At 48.1% G+C, this 17,670-nt stretch overlaps 1 protein-coding gene across 2 annotated transcripts in view; it reads left to right on the forward strand.

The window, feature by feature from the left end:
• Positions 1–8,549, forward strand: part of FAM102A (family with sequence similarity 102 member A) — a 48,692-nt gene extending 40,143 nt beyond the window's left edge. For both annotated transcript variants that reach the window (XM_044992494.1, XM_044992493.1), the window contains 5 exons: positions 322–426; positions 755–944; positions 1,149–1,270; positions 2,518–2,587; positions 3,508–8,549. In XM_044992494.1, the coding sequence (XP_044848429.1) occupies positions 322–426; positions 755–944; positions 1,149–1,270; positions 2,518–2,587; positions 3,508–3,553 (533 nt within the window). In that variant the 3' untranslated portion in view covers positions 3,554–8,549. The remainder of the gene's footprint in view (positions 1–321; positions 427–754; positions 945–1,148; positions 1,271–2,517; positions 2,588–3,507) is intronic.
• Positions 8,550–17,670: the final 9,121 nt, after the last annotated feature.

Below are 17,670 nucleotides of genomic sequence, written 5' to 3' on the forward strand. Positions count from 1 at the left end.
TGGCTTAATATTTTTCAAAGGTATCTTTTACTTATGAAATAGCTTCAGACATGACCCATCATCTCCATGGGGTTGAAGGATCGGAGGTCCCTGGTAACTCCAGAGTTGGGCATCCTGTCAGCCACTGGAATGGGTGACTACTCTGACACAGCCTCTCATGGCTACTGTCATAAATGGTCCCTGGCAGCTTCTAGCTCTGTGCAAGTCAATGTAGAGCAAGAAGCGTGCACCCTCCCAGCCTTCCCTGGCCCATCCAGTCTTTCTGCAGGAAGTGGTGAACTGGCTGGCTGAGATAATGTGAGTGCTTCGTTGTTTTGGCAGGCGTTCCAGAGGAACCAGACCAGAATCTGTCCAGTCCAGAGGAAGTATTCCACTCAGGGCATTCACGGAACTCCAGTTATGCCAGCCAGCAGTCCAAAATCTCTGGTAATTGTTGACCTGCTGAACTTTGGCATCCATGTCCAGGAAGGCACAGGTCTTCAGATCTCCAAATCTATTTTCCTTTGGCACTCTCCTGCTCTGAGAGTGATTCACAGCCACGCCTGTGACCTGGAGCCACTCCCAAGCCTGCCTTCTGAACTCCCAGTTTTGTGATGACTGCAGATCTGACCTGATCTGTGTAATCCTCTGCCTTTGTGGATTGAGGTTCCTCTCCTCCTCAGTGAAGCTTCCCTGCCCTGACTGGAGACTTGGCTCTTTGCACTGTGTTGCTATGGGTTGGTAGGTTTGGTTTGTCACGAGTCTCTCTCCACAGGTTACAGCACGGAGCACTCTCGCTCCTCCAGTATGTCTGATTTGACCCACCGCCGGAATACGTCCACCAGCAGCAGCGCCTCTGGGGGGCTCAGTTTGACAGTGGAGTGTCCTGAGGGAGAGCGGGACCACAAACTAGACAAGCCACCTCGCCCCCCAAGACCAGCCATCCTGTTGGATAGATCATCCCGGTAGGTACAGTATAAAGATGATATCTCTGTGGAGGGGGAAGGGCCTAGAAACAAAGGATCCTTCGCTCTTCCTTTACCTTTATGGCCTCAGATTTGCTGTTGCTATAATCGGAAAGGAAGAGGCTACAGCTAAGGGACACAAACAGCCCTGGCAGCCGGTGACCCCAGGGGCTGAATCTGTTTTTGTTTTTTTTCCCCTCCCAGAAGGAAAAAGGATTCAGTGGAGAGTCACCCAACGTGGGTGGATGATACTAGGATTGATGCTGACGACATAGTGGAGAAAATCATGCAGAGTCAGGATTTCACAGACGTCAGCAATACTGAAGGTGAGATTAGTACGAGGCGCAGAGGGGAGACTCGCTGCTCCTCTTCCAGCCTTAGCGACGTTCATCAACCTCTCTAATTCCAACTCCGGCGTCACTCGATGTTGCCTCCCACTCCCCTGTAATTTGCTGTTAGTACTTGCTGGAAGTTTCAGTGGCAGATATCTTAAAGGGACCCCACTGATGTGAAAACTGCATTTCCTTCTGAAAACACTTTGTACCTGCTACTGTTACAAGTAACTGAAGCTGTGAGGCTGGAGGCAAACAGTCCTTCTCTTTTCCAGGTTTACTTTTGACAGCACCTCATGTGTAGTCAGTTTTGCTGCTCAGTTGCATCACCCTCCTGCATAGCTCTGGGGCAGCTCCGGGGCATGCTTTTTCCCACGCTGTGCAAGAGGAACAGTTTGCCAGTAACAGGAGCAGCAAAGCTGAAGAGGAAGCAGGGTAGGTGTGTGCAAAGAGAGGGGAAGAAGGAGGGGTTTAAACATACTGGCACTTGGACCTGACCAAAAGACCCTTACGAATACTGCAGAGGAGGAAAAAAGCCTTATCAATCTTTTTAAAGGAACTGAAAACAATGTTTTTAAAAACCGGTCAGTTTAGGGGAAAATTTCCCCTAAACTTTTTTCCTCCTTTAAAATAAATATTTAAACTAATTTTCTTGCCTGTTATACAAACCAGAACTCTAAACTTTAATCTAATTTGCTGTTCATTACTCACACAGTTCACTGTTTGCATTTCCATCAGCTTGGATGATTTAAAAACAGGTTATCGTGCTTCATTAATTAATTTGCACTCCGCTCTCTGTGGGAAAACTAGACAGGACAGAACAGGGTACCTCCATAGTGGTGTAATGATGAGATGGCAAATGGTGCAGGGGAACGTTTGTCTCTTGGAGTTTTTAAAATAATGCTAAGGACTCCTTGTTCATGACACGGTTTAGAAGTTTTAAAAAAAACCAACCTAGTCATCAAAACCGTATTCATTAAAATTTGTTTTTAAAAGCTTACTCTTCCGAAGTCTGATTTGCCCTGGGGATCTTCCTAAAGCAAGGAGGAGAGGGAGTTCCATGAAGCTTCACAACCATCAGAGCAAGAGTGTAAACACACCTGCGCTCACAGAAACGGAATGAAAATGGATTTTTTTTTTCCCCTAGCTGAGCATTGTGTAACATGGACCGTAGGAGACATCTGGGGATTGTCAGGACTGTGGATTTTACTGTCTTTTTCTTTCTCTTCTCCTATCCGCAGACAGTAACCTGAGGTTGTTTGTGAGCAGAGATGGCACAACGACATTGAGTGGGATTCAGCTGGGAAACAGGTATGGCTCCTGAAAGGTTGGTAGACGCTGGGGCTCTGTGAAGATTGCTCAGCTAGTTCTTTGTGCTTAGGAGACTTTCACCTCGCCTCAGTAGAGATTTCTGAAGATCGTGCGATACATGATGGCTTTGTTCCCACATTATTGCTCCTGGGATCCCATTTAGTCACAGGATGCAGCTGTGCTTGTGTGTGTTCCGAGCTCAGCAGAAGCTTGACTGGGGTATTTGATCTTGGCTGCTAGAATGGGGACAGAGGGAAGGTGTGTAAAAGTACAGAACAATCGGGGTTGGTCTATCTTTCTCTGCTTTCAAAGCCTGTTCAAGGCAGGCAACTTTGTTGCCCCCTGTTGGATTATAGCAAAACTGCAAAGCCTAGTTCGTTCTCAGCTGCATGCTTTCCTGCGTCTGTTCAGAGCTCCGAGAGATGCTATTAAGTACACTGTTCCCATAATGCTTTGCACTGCCATAGCACCTTTCATCACAGGATCTCAAAGCCTTTTACATTCACTAAACCTCACAAGCTCCAGGATAAGTGGAGCTTGGGGTGAAGTGCCTCATGCAGAGTCCCACATCAAGTCAGTGGCAAAGCTGTGACTAGAGCCCTGGAGTGCTCCGGCTTTCGCTGCTCCAATAGACAGCTTCCTCTCTGGAGACTTTCCAGATGTCCTCAGCCTAGCCTCTTTCATCTGTCTCTCGCAGGAAGGAAAAGTGTGTTGCAGCCAGTTCTCTTTCCAGCTTTGGGATGTTGATTGCCATTTGGCTGCCTGGCTTTTGTTATGCAGGCTGGTTTAGCTATTTTCAGTATTTTTTTTAATTGTTTGGAAAAAATTCCTGAATTCTGAGCTCTGCATAGATGCTTGTTTTAATCTAAAGGTATGAATACAAGTACTTGTTCTCTCCCTCCCACCCCCTCCTCCTGCAGGGCCTCATCTGGAGTTTATGAGCCAGTGGTGATTGAAACCCGTTAAATGTGAAGAACAGGGTAGACCTGCTGGCAACAGACCCCCTACCCCGTCCTCTGCCACACGGATGCCAGTCTGTACCTCTCTACATGCAACATTCCAGAAGGGATTTCTCCAGACCCCTCCCCTTACGTTTGCACTGCAGAACTCCTCCGAGACCATACCACTCCAGAACGTGCACTTTTCCTGACTTGGCATTAACTCCCCGCTCATCCCAGTGCTTCCAAACACCCCTGAATTCCCTGCAGATCCAAGGGGTCTGTCTGGAAGCCTTCTCTTTGCTGGAGGATGTTCCTCCCTTCCCCAGTCCTTCATTCCACGCATTGCTTCCTTACTAGGGATTTCCTCACTCCGGTATCTGCAAACGATTGGGTTGTACCACTGTGAACTTTTTCAAACCACTGAAGGGGAAAACCAGAACTGACAAACCAGGAAAGCAGCTCCTTGTTGAAACAATGAGCTGGCCACTTGCAGGATACTTGATTCCACTGATTCTGCGTTGTGGATTGCAAGGAAACTTCACCTCCGATGGCAACATTTTACTGAGCAATGAATCCAAAAAAACAAACCCCCCCCAGTCATCTGCTCATAGGAAACATTTCCCAAAAGTGCATTTCAGAAAACTAATGGAACAGACAGAGATGGAACTCGATGTTAAAGTTAAATGCTATCGCTTGTTAGCATCACTAATTGCAGTACCGCCTTCCACTGCTGGGCATGGGAGGCCATTTTCATCAGTTGGTATTAGCAGGAGCACTTTAGAAATTCCATATGTGCCCAGAACAGGGGGTGTGATTTGGTTGTGATGATCGCTTCCATCATGGCAAGGGTGGCTAAACGGTTGTCTTTCCCAACCAGAGCCAGTGAGGGAACTGTTTCTGATTGGCCCTTCATGCCATGTGAGAAGGGAGCCGTTGTCAAGTCAGTCCCCTCCTATGCTGGGGAGAAGCTTTGACTAATGCAGAAAGAAATGGCTAAATCTCAGCTACTTTGGAGTGGAGCCCTCCTGCTGCACTAGCCACAGCAGCCATTCTCCTCCACCCCTGACGTGTGAACTCTGGGTCTGACAGGCTTACAATTGGTCGTCTTGGTTGATCTTTTCATGTTTGAGTTTTCTCGTTTGGTTTCTGCAGTTGTCTGAAACATTTACTGCCCTTTTTCCTGGCGCGATGTGGCAGAAAAGAGGTGAGCCTTTTTCAACTCCCACTTGTAGATTTCTCCCAGCAGCTGAACTACAGGTGAGGATCTAGGCAGGCTACTGCCTTGGGTTGGCTGCAGGCTGCGTTCGCAGCCCTTTCTGTACAGATGCTTTCAGCCTATAAGCTATTTCTGTGTGGTGCCCGTTCCTTTTTTGCTGTTGTCCTGTAGTAGCACTCGGCAGCCATGCACTTTGACTAACAGCACACTCCAGGTCACTGGCTACACACATGTGCGTGTGCACGCATCCTATTTCTCTCACAACACGCTGGCCCATTTTAGCAGGAAGAAGAAATTGGTAATTGATCGTTTTTGTTTTTCAAATTCTTAATTATGGCCAAGCTTTTTTCAGGACTAAAGGTTGTGTCCCGGGGTAACTAGAACGCATGCAGGTGAGCTGTGGGAAAGGCAATTCCACAGAAGATTGCAAGACTGAAGGGGCCTGGATTTCTAATCTGACTAGCCCTGGAGGCTTGGATGGGGAGGATTCTGTGAGCAGCATAGCAAGGCTGGCTCTAGCTATTCATGCCACAGTCCTGCCCGTCCCTCTCCTTGCGTACTGTAGCTGTGCAGACAGCATCTTGGGGGCCACTCTTTTTCGCCCACCTACCTTCCCCTCAGAGAGAATTAACTAATCGTGGCCTAGGCCCGTCAAACCTTCTGGTTGAACGTGGGAAAGAGCTCCTGGTTGGACCAAGTCTATCCAAAGGCAAGGCCCTTTTGCTCTTGCCTACATTTTAATCATCATCTCCTCTCCGCTCGGGTTGGCACCAGGTAGCAGGTTGGTGAGATGCCGAGCTGGCTTAGGTAGAGCTGGCTCTACACTGTTTAGGATTCCAAAGGTTTGGAGAAGGGGGAGAATTAGTTAGAGCTGCTGCCGGAGAGGCTGGGTTGGCTGGCCCAGCGCCCCTCCAGCAGTGCTTCAACCTGCTTTCCCTATGGGCAAAGGCACTCTATGGTGCAGAGCCCCCCCGAAGTTAATGGGAGCGGTGGGTGAACGGTGGGCATGCAGCACTCCTGGAAACCGGCTCCTAAATTCCTGCAGCCTTCCACCAGCACTTGGGAGGAGACAAGTAACACAGGAATGAGTCCAAAACCAGGTCAGTTTAGCTGCTTCCCTCTGGTGTCCATCTTGCTTGTTACTGCACCAATGGCTGGGAACCAAGAGCCTTTGTTCTGGGCTCCAGCTGGCAAGAGAGGTAACTGGGCTGGGAGGGGCCGTTTGCTGTGACATGTCACAAAACACTCTTTGGACAAAAGGAGGAGCAGGTTAGCTTTCAAGAAACTGTGTCCTCCCCCGTCACCAGGCTGGCAAGCAACCCTAACCTCTGATCCCGAGATGTTGGAGAGCTGCGGCCTTTCTGTAGATTGCTTTCTCTGGCTTTGCAGCAGTTCAGTGCTCTGCTGTTTAAGTTCTTGACAGTTTTTGTGCCTCTTGGTCTTGTTCCCTGGCAGTTGTTGATGAGTTTGTAGACGTTGGTCTGTTAGCAACTTTTAGCTCAGACCCCTCCTGTTTTGAGGAAGAGAGCAGCCCTAGTCATGTGGAACAAGTGAGTAGAGCTAACCTGTGATTGTTCAGAACAGGGCCCAGGGAGGGGGGAGGAGTCGTCTTTCCGCATACCACACCAGATTCCAGCTTCGCATCCTCCCTCACAAGTGATGCCCAACAGTCCCGCAGCCTGGTGCTGCATGTGTACTTTGGAGCACAGAAGGAGGCTGAACAGGCATTGGGATCGGCTGGGCAGCAGGTCTGCTGCCTGGCTGGAAGCTTTGTATCTTGCAAGCACTTTTTTCCTCATGGCATTGCTGGTATTAGTTGCTAGTTGGGATGCTGAAGAATATTTTGGGAGTTTGTCAAACTTAAACCACTGGTTAGTTTCCAAGGTTGTTTTTTTTTTCCTTGAAGTTTATTGAATTTTTATAAACCCAGCAGGCTGGTGTTGTCGTTTCATTGATATTTTATTCCAGGGAGGCTAAGGGAGGTAACTTTTCCTCCCCAATTGTCCCCTTCTCAGGGGATCCAGAAGTGAACTAGGCAAGGAAAGGGCCCTCTGGTGAGATTTTTGCATCCCTGATCAATGGTGTAGGCCCTGGTCTCTGGTGCAGGAGAGCAGGGCGGTTAAGCTGGGCTGACCCAGGGGAGCAGAGCTGGATTCCCTGCCCCCCTGCCCTCAGCCCCCAGGGCCAAGTTGCAATGGACTGGATTCCCCATTGCAACTTGCAACAGATTAACATTTCAAGACCTTTCTATTTGGAAGCCCACTGCAAAGCGTGGGGTCTTCAGCCTAATATCTTTTCTTACTAACTTTTTAAAAGAAACCGTAAACTGAAGAATTATCCGGGGAAGGGCAGACGTAAAGGTCATGACTCGGCATAGCCCCCAAATGAGTCGGGGAGGAGACTGGCTCGGCCCTGCTCTGCTCTGGGTGGGAATGAGAATGGGGAAAGGATGACCTAACGCCTCCAGTTTCTCTGTGACTGGCACTTTAAATGGGAGCTTTCATGCTGTCCTGATGATTTAAGGACAGCCAGTTTCTTAGTGTCTCCCCCAGCGCCACCCTCTGGAGGGAAAGTTTAGCCCTTTTTAAATGTTTTTGGTTTTTAGAGTGTGTTGAACTGGGCTGAGATCTGAAGAAAGTTGTTGCATTACAATGTAATAGGAGGGGTTGATTTTATTTTATTGCGTTGTTGTTTTAAATTCATGGTTGTGCAGCTGGACTCTGCACTCACCACCCTCTGGGAAACTTCACTCCAGGTACGCTTGAGACGAGAGTGCCCAGGTGAAAGGCTCCCCTCCTGGGGAGAGGGAGCCGAGCAAACCTTCCCCACCCTGGTCCCTTGCTGCCTTACCTCAGGAGCTGCCAACTAATTCATCGCTCCGCTCCTCTCCCCCAATCCCAAGCTGAGGGAGTTGCTGCTCCAGTGACTCTGTCCTGTAGACAGGGCTGATCTCTATAGGCCTGTTCCCACAAACGCTGCGCCCGGTAGCGAGTTTTTGTGGTTCTTACAAGCCGCCACCTCTACCTAATGGGCTGATCCTGCAAAGTCCAGTCCCCACCCCCGAAGCTGCATTTTCCATCCGCCCTCCTCTGGAGTCCTAACCCAGTCTCCTCCGCAGCTCCATCGAGCTGTTCCTCCTACCCACGGGGAAGGGGAGTCAGCATAGAAAACCTGGGAAATCACAGGAACTTGGAAGAAGGTTTGAGCTGGAGGTGCAGCTGATCCTCTTACTTGCCTTGAGAGCATAAGAAAATGTTTGTTAAAGCCCATATTTTTTCATGTGGGGGGGAAAGGGGAGATTGTTTTATTCTCTTGAACATGAATTGAGCTCAGTGATCTTCAGAAGAGAAGCGCACTCGATTTATATTCAGATGCTATAGAGAGAGAGAGATGACAGATATTTTTGGAAAGGGAATGGGTCTATGCAAATTTCCAAAATGGCTTGAAAGAGAATTTAACTTTTTTTTACCTTGAAATCTAAAGAAGAGAAAATCTAATTTTTTTTTCCACAAAGCAGAAGTGCGTGGAGAAAGAAGCTACTTCCACGGCTCTATTTTGATGATGATTCACGGAAAGTTTATGGGCTGGAGGGAATGACTATTTTTCACCATTTTTTATCTTGCTCCTCTAGTTTTTTGTTTCTTTTCTAATGGAATGCTGTGCCGTCTTTGATTCAGCAGATCGTGTCTGTATTTTCTGTATCTGGTTCCTAATGTAGAGAAATAACAAATATAAGAGGAAATCACTATAATGTCAAATGTTGTTACGGTTTTGGGGAAAATAAAGGGTTTTTTTTGGTACTTCACTTATTGATCTTTGGCTTGTTTCCCGCACTCCCCTCCACACCCCCAGTGCATCCTGGGGTTTCTTAATCTCCTTGCTGATGAAAGTGAAGCTGTGCATGTGCAGTACCTAGCACAGTGAGCGCCTACATATCACTGCAATACAAATAATTGACCCATGGAATCCCTCCATGAATTCTGGGACAGTAGCTAAGCTATGAAGGGCTTATTTAGCAGGGCTCTCCCTCCCTTGACTTAATTACTGGAAGTGGGTAGGAAGGGAAATCGAGAAGGTTGCAAACACCACAAGCCCCAACACCCAACGTGGAGTGGATCACCTGAAATGGGGGGGTTCCCAGTCTCGAAGAGGAATACAAAAAAGATGCAAAGTAGATCTCACTTTAAGTGCCTGAGCAAGACCGGTGTCTGCATTGAGGCAATTGCCACCATCTTGCCCAGCACAGGAAAAAATAGTGTTTGATCCGGGGCTGGCCAGCTCCACCCTGTGTGCCTGCATTGACTGCTGCTTTTGTCAGGAAAGACAACAGGCAGAAGTTCCCAGACTCCGGTCCGTGGAGCATCTGCTGGCCATCTGCAGCGATCTGGCTGAACACATGGTTCTGGTTCCTCAGTTGAACTGCGGAGAAGCCAGGAATCTATTAAACAGCTTCAGAGGGCTAGGCTAGTCTACACGCGACCCAGGCTTTGGTGATACGGCTCTACGGGCAGAGCCCCCAGTGTAAAGCTGCCTATGCCGACAGGAGCTTTTCTGCTGCATGGTATCACCACTGCCCTGACGACAATAGCTGGGCCCACGGAAGCTCTTCTGGATTTGCCAGCATATCTGTCAGCTGCGGGGATGGGAGAGTTACAGACCTAGCTATAAGAACAGGAGTACTTGTGGCACCTTAGAGACTAACAAATAAGCTCAAATAAATTTGTTAGTCTCTAAGGTGCCACAAGTACTTCTGTTCTTTTTGCGGATACAGACTAACACGGCTGCTACTCTGAAACCAGACACAGCTATATTGACGAAACTTTGTAGCATAGACCTGGCCCCAGTATTCCCCTTCCATGAAAGTTATGGCCGTAGCCACCACAGGGTGGTTGTGAGATTGCACCTGGGAGGGGAAGTGCCAGCCAGAGAGAGATGAGAACCTTTGCTGTAGTAAGGAGACTCAACCTGCACCCTTTCCAAGATAACTGCTTGGAGCTGCACGCTGGTTAAACTTGGCATCCTGCGTTTTGCTTCATCCTCCCCCAAAAAGTCTCTGTATCAAATACCTGAATCTCTTAAATCCCACCCCATATATTCCTCGGTTGCCCCATGGGCTTCCTTCCAGCACTGTTAACAACTTCCAGCTGGCTGCTTGTGAGCCATGCAAGGCAACTCATTCTTTTCTATTTCTTCCTCGCAGGGGTGGACTGATTTTAAATCCAGGTGATTTAAACCACCCAGTGGAAAGCCTTGATTTAAATCACTGATTCTAAACAACTTTTTCATTTGTACTTCAGTTATTTTCTAAAGAACGGTGCAGTCTCATTGGGTGATATAACATTAAAATACGTTGATTTACAACTACAGGCCCATGGCACCTTCACACTTGATTTTGGTGCATCGTTTTGCTCCCCAGGAGAGTACGCTCTAACTACAGCCATTTACTTAAGCAATTCTGTAGCTTCATATTTTCAGATTTTTATTAATTATACGTTTTTAGTACATTAGCAAATGGCGACTGCGTGGAGTTGTAAATATTCATAATTTGAGAACTAAGCCAATCAGAGCTCAGGTAGGGAGGAGCTATCAAATAGGAATATGAGACCACTCAGGTAGACTCAGCGGATGATTCTCATGCAATACACGATGGTGTCAGAGGCTGGGTCCCAATGCCTGTGATGACTTTGTGAGTCTCTTGCAACCAGTAGCACAGCCCCTGAGCGCCCTCCCCCTCACCCACCACCCAGGATCAAGCCCTTAATACCACACGTGACCCATTCTCTCTAAAAATTGACCTCCAAAGTTAATGTTTTTCTCTAGGCTCTTTCTTTACATAGAAAAGCAGCCTTGAACTCAAAATGTTTTATAGAGACTCATGGATTCAGCCTACTTTTTTATTTAAATGTTTAAAGAGATTATAAGATGTTTAGGCCTTAATATATTTTGTATTAATTTTAAATTGGTTTATTTTTTTAAAAAGTGTTATAATTTAAATAACATTTAAAATCCAATTTAAATAAAACCTTTTTTTATTTAAAAAAAATAATCAATTTTTATCCACCCTGTGGGGTGGGGAATTGCGTGCGAAAACTGCATTCATGTGATTTCGGCTGCATTCTTCTGGTTACAAAGATTACTTAGCGTTGGCAGAATGAGCTGATTTTAATCCAGTCAGTTTCAGGATGTCAGAAGGCTCACAAAGACCAGGTGTTTGTGGGTATTAAAAAACTAGATCAACCTGTTAACCCTGAGCAAATAAAGGCCAGTGCTGGAAGAAGCCTTGGTCCTTTTTTAGACCCCGGACTGCTGCATTCTGAGAACTGTTTAACAAAGGGAAATTCACTGCTGGCACTCGGAGTGTGTGTGAGCCAAGATTGAGAGGGGAGCAAGGCAAATTCTGCTCTGTTTGCTTTCTAGGTCAGGCATTTGCCCACATTTCAACAGCAGCACCGGAGTTCTTAACCTAGTCCCTAGAGCACTGTGCAAACATGCACTAATGTATCCCCACCCCTGCGGTGGATGCTGTAATCTGTAGATTTGTACTTTAGGTGCCTGTTTAATTTAGCACATGATTATTTGTAGTGCAGAAGTACATAGAGGCCTGAAGATAAGAATGCCATTGTGCTAGGCACAGCAGGGTAGGGCAGCGTGCAGCAATGCACATACACTTCCTAACTGTCTGCACAAAGGAGGGTACAGTCCAAATAGACAAGACATTTAAAAGGTGAGGGAGAGGAGGGATTATTTCCCTCTTTTGTCATTCTCTCGGACTCTGGCCCAATGAGCTAATGGGATCCTGAGATCCATAAACAGGAATCTCAGGTAAGAGTAGAGGTTATTTTACCTCTATATTTGATGCTGCTGGAATCCTATGTCCAGTTCTGGTGCCTACAATTCAAGGATGTTGATAAATCGGAGAGGTTTCAGAGAAGAGCCGGGAGAATGATGAAAGGATTAGAAAGCCTGCCTTAGAGCGATAGACTCAAGTAGCTCAGCCTATTTAGCTTAACAAAGAGAAGGTTAAGGGATGACTTGATTGCCATCTAGAAGTACCTACATGGGGGAACAAATATTGAATAGGCTCTTCAGTCTAGCAGAGAAAGGTCTAACACGATCCACTGGCTGGAAGTTGAAGCTAGACAAATTCAGACTGGAAATATAATGTAAATTGTTAACAGTAATTAACCACTGAAAAATTTATCAAGGGTCATGGTGGATTCCTCATCACTGACCATTATTAAATTCAGCCTGGGTGTTTGTTTCTAAAAGATCTATTCCAGGAATTATTTTTGGGAAACTCTATGGCCTGTGTTATACAGGAGATCAGACTAGAAGGGTGTGCCTCCCCCCCTTCATTGTATGGGGAGAGGGGAAAGGGACCCCAGCTTCCCCTGGTCTATCAGAGACACAGTCTGGAGGAGGGTGAAACCCACAAGGAGCAAGTCCTTTCTAGGTCCCATCATTTTAGCTTCTTTCTGGGAAGCCAGGCCCCGGTGCTGCTGTGAATATGTCCTTGTCTACATGGGAGAAACTACCTGGCACAGGTATAGTGGAATAATCTGCTCTAGCTATTCCAGACCAACTGCCTGGCCTGGGGCCACTGTTCCGGAGCAGAGCCATTTGGAAATGAAGTAATTAGTCTGAAATAAAATAACTTATTTTGAAATCGTGTCCACCAGGGCAGTTCTACCAGAATAGCGAGCGAGGAACAGTTCTTCAGTTCTAGCTACACCAGGAAGTTTCCCCCATCTAGACAAGCCCTAAGGCCCAGCAAGAGCAGGCAAGAAGGAATCAGGAATGGAGTCCAATTAGAAACTGGAATGTGCAAACTTAGATTCCTTCCTCAAGTCTTCGGAGCCAAATTGCAATCCAGCCAAATTCCATGGCATTTGTGACTTTCCGGTTCAGGAAGGAAGGGCTTTCAGCATTTAACATTTTTAGGGAGGGAGGTGGCTCACTTGATTCTTATCTACACCTAAGAGCATTTAATCTGGTTTCTTGCAACAACAGGTAGAGATTTATCCTCAAAGCCCTTTACAAACATTACTTTAAACCCCGCTAATCATTGTCAGTTGCCTCCACCCCCACCTCGCTTTTTGTGAGGGGCAGATTTCTCACCTTGGCTAAATAACGTGAGCAAGGTTATGGCCCAGCCCATGTCCTTGCTGGATTTGGTCTCCTGGCCAGGAGCTGTTCTGAAGTCATAAAACAGTCTTCAGAAGGATATGAAGTAGAGTTCACTGTTAATAAGAGAGGTTTCTGGATTTGAATGAAGTTCTTTTCTCAAGTTGGCAGGATGTTTGAAAAGCAGTCAGTTCATATCCACTAAGCTGATGGCACCCTACCAATAAGTTACTTGTCCTAGAACAGGGGTCGGCAACCTTTCAGAAGTGCTGTGCCGAGTCTTCATTTATTCACTCTCATTTAAGGTTTCGCATGCTGGTAATACATTTTAACATTTTTAGAAGGTCTCTTCCTATAAGTCTTTAATATATAACTAAACTATTGTTGTATGTAAAGTAAATAAGGTTTTTAAAATGTTTAAGAAGCTTTATTTAAAATTAAATTAAAATGCAGAGCCCCCTGAACCAGTGGCCAGGACCCGGAAAGTGTGAGCGCCACTGAAAATCAGCTCGAGTGCCGCCTTTGGCACGCGTGCCATAGGTTGCCTACCCGTGTCCTAGAATCTAGACAGACTTGTGATATACTGTCTGATCACTCATCATAACCTAGTCAGGGAGATTAATTAAATCTCTACATGCCTCTGTGCTAAATAGAGCAAACTCTTAAATCAGCATTGGCTGTAAACTCCCTAGATTCTCAATAGATCACTTCATGAGTTAACAATGTCAAACAATTAGATTGTGGGTTAAATAGAAATGCATCCTTCATGGCTACAGAGAATTCAGTGATTGTTATCTAGCTGCTGATCTGCTGTTTCAACATGGGCTTTTTTGGCTGTTCTGGTTTGCCAGTTCCCACAGCATAATGGGATTTTTCAACACTTGGAAGGAGAAGGTGGACTGTGGTCCATGAAAGGATCTTAATCAAATCATAAAAGAAAAAAAATGGGCTTTTTTGGAACTTTCTAACTACATCTCCAGCTGGGTTTTCGTTTCAAAGCTATTTTATAATTAAGAAACTCAGGGCCCTAATGGGAGACAGCCCAGGATGAAATATTCAGCTTGTATGCACCAGTGCACAGAGTGATCGTGTGTTCCAGCCAACAGCACAATCTGGTTTCCTTTGGAAGTAAATATTTTGCTCAGGCTTTTCAAACACATTAAATTAATATCCAGTTTGCAAGGCCTGGCGTAGCATTGAAATGAAGTCTCCTGTGGCAGTGAGTAATTCCTAGCCTTCAAGATTCCCTTTTTCCCATTGCTGTACGTCAGCAAACAATCTGGAAATGATGATGCTTTTCGCATCTGACTCAGTCCTCCCTGGTTCTTTTCATAAATGTGGAAATCCCCGGAATAATTCCTTGTGTCGGTTAGCTCTTCTGTAATGAATGTCTTCTGCATTCTCCAACCTCTTCCCCAGCTTTGGGCCTTCCTCCTGGTACTGTCTGCGGCTTGTTGGGAAACAGCAGCTAATCAGGGAGTGGGAGGCTGATTTTTCCACTATGATGTGCCTTTCAGGGGGAGATTAAGCAAAACAACCCATGAGAGTTCAGGCCTCAGGGCCTGTCTCTTTTTAGTGGATGAAAACGTATCCCCATCTCCCAAATAGGACAGGAGGTCTGCGCTACCCAATCTAGCGGAAGGTGTAGGCGTCCCTTCCTACCTCTCCATGCTGCATCGTCACTTGCAGAGGCAGCTGGTTCTAGTACTGCCGGATAATGGGAATCCAAAATGATTCTCTTCAACACCAGGGAGATCTGAAGGCTTTTACCGTGTGGAGATGTATTGCATCTTTGTTTGCTGTAATTCGTATTTCAGTAGTACCTAGGAGTACCAGCCATGGACCATTCCCCCATTGTGCTAGGTGCAAACACAGAACAGAGACAGTCCCTGCTTCAGAGAGCTTACACTCCAAGTATAAGGCAGTTGGAGGCAGACAGACACTTCCTTCCCCCCCAGTGACCCCTCCACACTCCTACACAGCTAGAAGATCAACTTCTGGGGGCCATGTGGGATGGTGGTTACTCCCATCTGCCTGTTCTCTCATGGGCTCCCCCTTCTGCTGAATTCCTTGATTGGCGCCCCCGGGGCGCAGTGTCCTATCTGTAACTGTGCACTGTCTTGGATTTTCAATGCCTGCGGTGGTTCATCCATCTTGGCAAATACTGTGGGCCTTTTCTCCCCGGCCTGGCACCTGGTGTAGTCACTTCTGCGTAGTCACCGCACCAGTCGGTTGCATTCCCCTGGGGGGTTGGCGGCTTGTACCCTTTTCACATGGATTTGAATGACTCCTGGGATGCAAGCAGTGGAGAATAACAACAGTACCTCCCTCTTCAGCAGTAGATCTCACAGCACTGTACAAAGGAGGTCAGTACCATCCCTGTTGGACAGCTGGGGAAACTGAGGTACAGAGCAGTGACGTGTCTTACCCGAGGTCACGCAGCAGGCCAGAGGCAGGGCCAGGAACAGAACCCAGCACTTCTGAGGCCAGTCCAGTGCTCTGCCTACTAGGCCACATTTCCTTCAGGCCCTTTGTTTTTCCAACTGCTCTGTCATACCAACTAATCCCTTTGATTCCTATTTTATAACTTCCTTCTATCACCGCTGGCCTCTGCGTGGGTCACTCACATGGCCCCGTGCATCTTGATACTCGCCTCAACAAAAGCTAATTTGTCTTTCCGAAGACACACAGGTTCAGTCTGGCAGATTCTGCCTACGCTGACTACCTGAAATAGCTCCCGTGATTTCACTGCTACACAGGGTTGCTTGTGTTTGTGGCATCAGCAGGTTACAAGGCAGAAACTAAAGCACAGAGCTGGCGAAATAGGTTGCCCAAGCCACAGAGTGACTGGAACCCAGGCATCCTAATCTAAGCACCAGGTCGTACCAGTCCACTGAAATGGGAGACTTTCCTCAGCCTCTGCTGCTGTGCTGGGCTGTACTCTTCCTGGGCATGATCATCTTCCAGTCCTCAGACCAGTAGCAGAGCCTGCACCAGAGCTGCTGCTCCGGGCTGCTCCGGATTCCTCCGGCATTGCGCACGGGACAGAGGGCCATTCTGAGGAGTCTAACCCTGGGAGTGCAGGCCCCACCACCCTTGTGTTCATCTCTCCTACTCAGTCAAATCCTGAAATGACCCCGTCACCCTTCTGGTCCTGCTCAAGGCAGCCATCCATCACTCTTGGAGGAGGAAGTGAGGAGGGGGCATTCTCTGGGGCCTTTTTCCTGACTCTTATCCATGAGCCCATCCAGCCCCAGGAGGCATCCACTGACTCCTTGGAGCAGTGGGCATCCTCTTCTGGATCCCTCACTTTCACTCTGTCCCTGCACTCTGGTCACTTTTTGGCCTCTGAAATTGCTTTTACATGCTGGGTTCTCGGGCCCTTCCTTCATCTGAGGGGGAGGGCCTTTTGGGGGACATCTCCACAGCAATCTATGCCGATGGGAGGGGGTCCCCCATTGCTGTAGTTAATCCACCATCCTGAGAGGCGGCAACTAGGTCAACAGAAGAGCCCAGCATGGTCTGCGGCGGGAGTTAGGTCGGCATAGCTCCGTCTCAGGGGGTTGGATTGTTCACACCCCTGAGGAATGCAGCTATGCCATTGTCCATTTCCAGTGTAGATCAGCCCCGAGTCTGTCACCTGGGCTGGGAGACTCACTGCCAGGGGTGGCCACTGGCTGCGTAGACACACGCTTGTGGTGGCGGTGGGCTCTGCCTACCATCCCAGGATTGAGAGAGGCTAAAGGCAAGGAATACGGTAGGCCTCTCTCTAAACATTCTTCCTCCTCCTGGGTCATGTTCTTGGTGTCTCTTCCTTTCTCTTTCACTCGACGCCTTTTTTCCTTTATCCCACACTCCTTCGCACAATTCTGGGTCTCTCCCCCTCATCCCCTGCCTTGCCAGAATCCAGGCCTTGGGGCGGCCGTAAGGACAGTGAGGAAAAGCAGGGCTCCTGCCCCAAGTCCGGTGAGTAGCCTCTTGCAGCATCATGTGGGCTCAGCGTAGGGTGACCAGACAGCAAATGTGAAAAATTGGGACGGGGGTAATAGGAATCTATACAAGAAAAAGACCCAAAAATCAGGACGGTCCCTATAAAATCGGGACATCTGGTCACCCTAGCTCAGTGCATACAGCTCTGCCTGGAGCAGGGCCTCTCTCCAGCCTCCAGGTGCATCCATGGGAGGGTAAAAGGCAGTGCAAGGACTGCTGCAGGTGTGGCAGTAGGGGAATATGGGACCTGGCCTGTTACTGGGGCCGCTGTCAGTTCCACTGTCTCTCTCATTTGCTCAGAGGTGGCTGTGTGTGTAAAACTGACCAGGGCCAGCCCTGAAAACAGGAACGTGCCTGGCTTCCCGGGACAGCTGCTCCCCCTAGTGCTGGGTGATCTGTGTAACCAGCCACAGTCCTGTCAAAAATCCAGCTCAGTCCCTCAAACCTTCTTTGATTCCCCTCCCTTCTGCCCCCCCCCCTCGCACCCACACCCATAACATTACACGGCTAGAATGGGGCTTTGCCTGAGGGTCTGCCTCAATGCTGCAGCGTCTGTGTGGGTGTAGCGGTGTCTACATTGAGGGGAGGTGCATGGGTGGCAAGTTTGTAAAAATTTTGGTGGGGCCCAGAACCCGCCCCCAACTCCGCCCCCCCCAACTCCGCCCCCACCTGCCTAAGGCTCTGGGAGGGGGCTCGGCGGGGGAGGTCTGGGGTGCAGATCCTGGGCTGGGGATTAGGGTGCAGGAAGGGTGCTGGGTGCAGGCTCTGGGCTGGGGCAGGGGGTGGGTGTGCAGGAGGAGGTGAAGGGTGCA

This window comes from Mauremys mutica, chromosome 18 (genome assembly GCF_020497125.1).
Source record: "Mauremys mutica isolate MM-2020 ecotype Southern chromosome 18, ASM2049712v1, whole genome shotgun sequence".
Classification (NCBI taxonomy): domain Eukaryota; kingdom Metazoa; phylum Chordata; order Testudines; family Geoemydidae; genus Mauremys; species Mauremys mutica.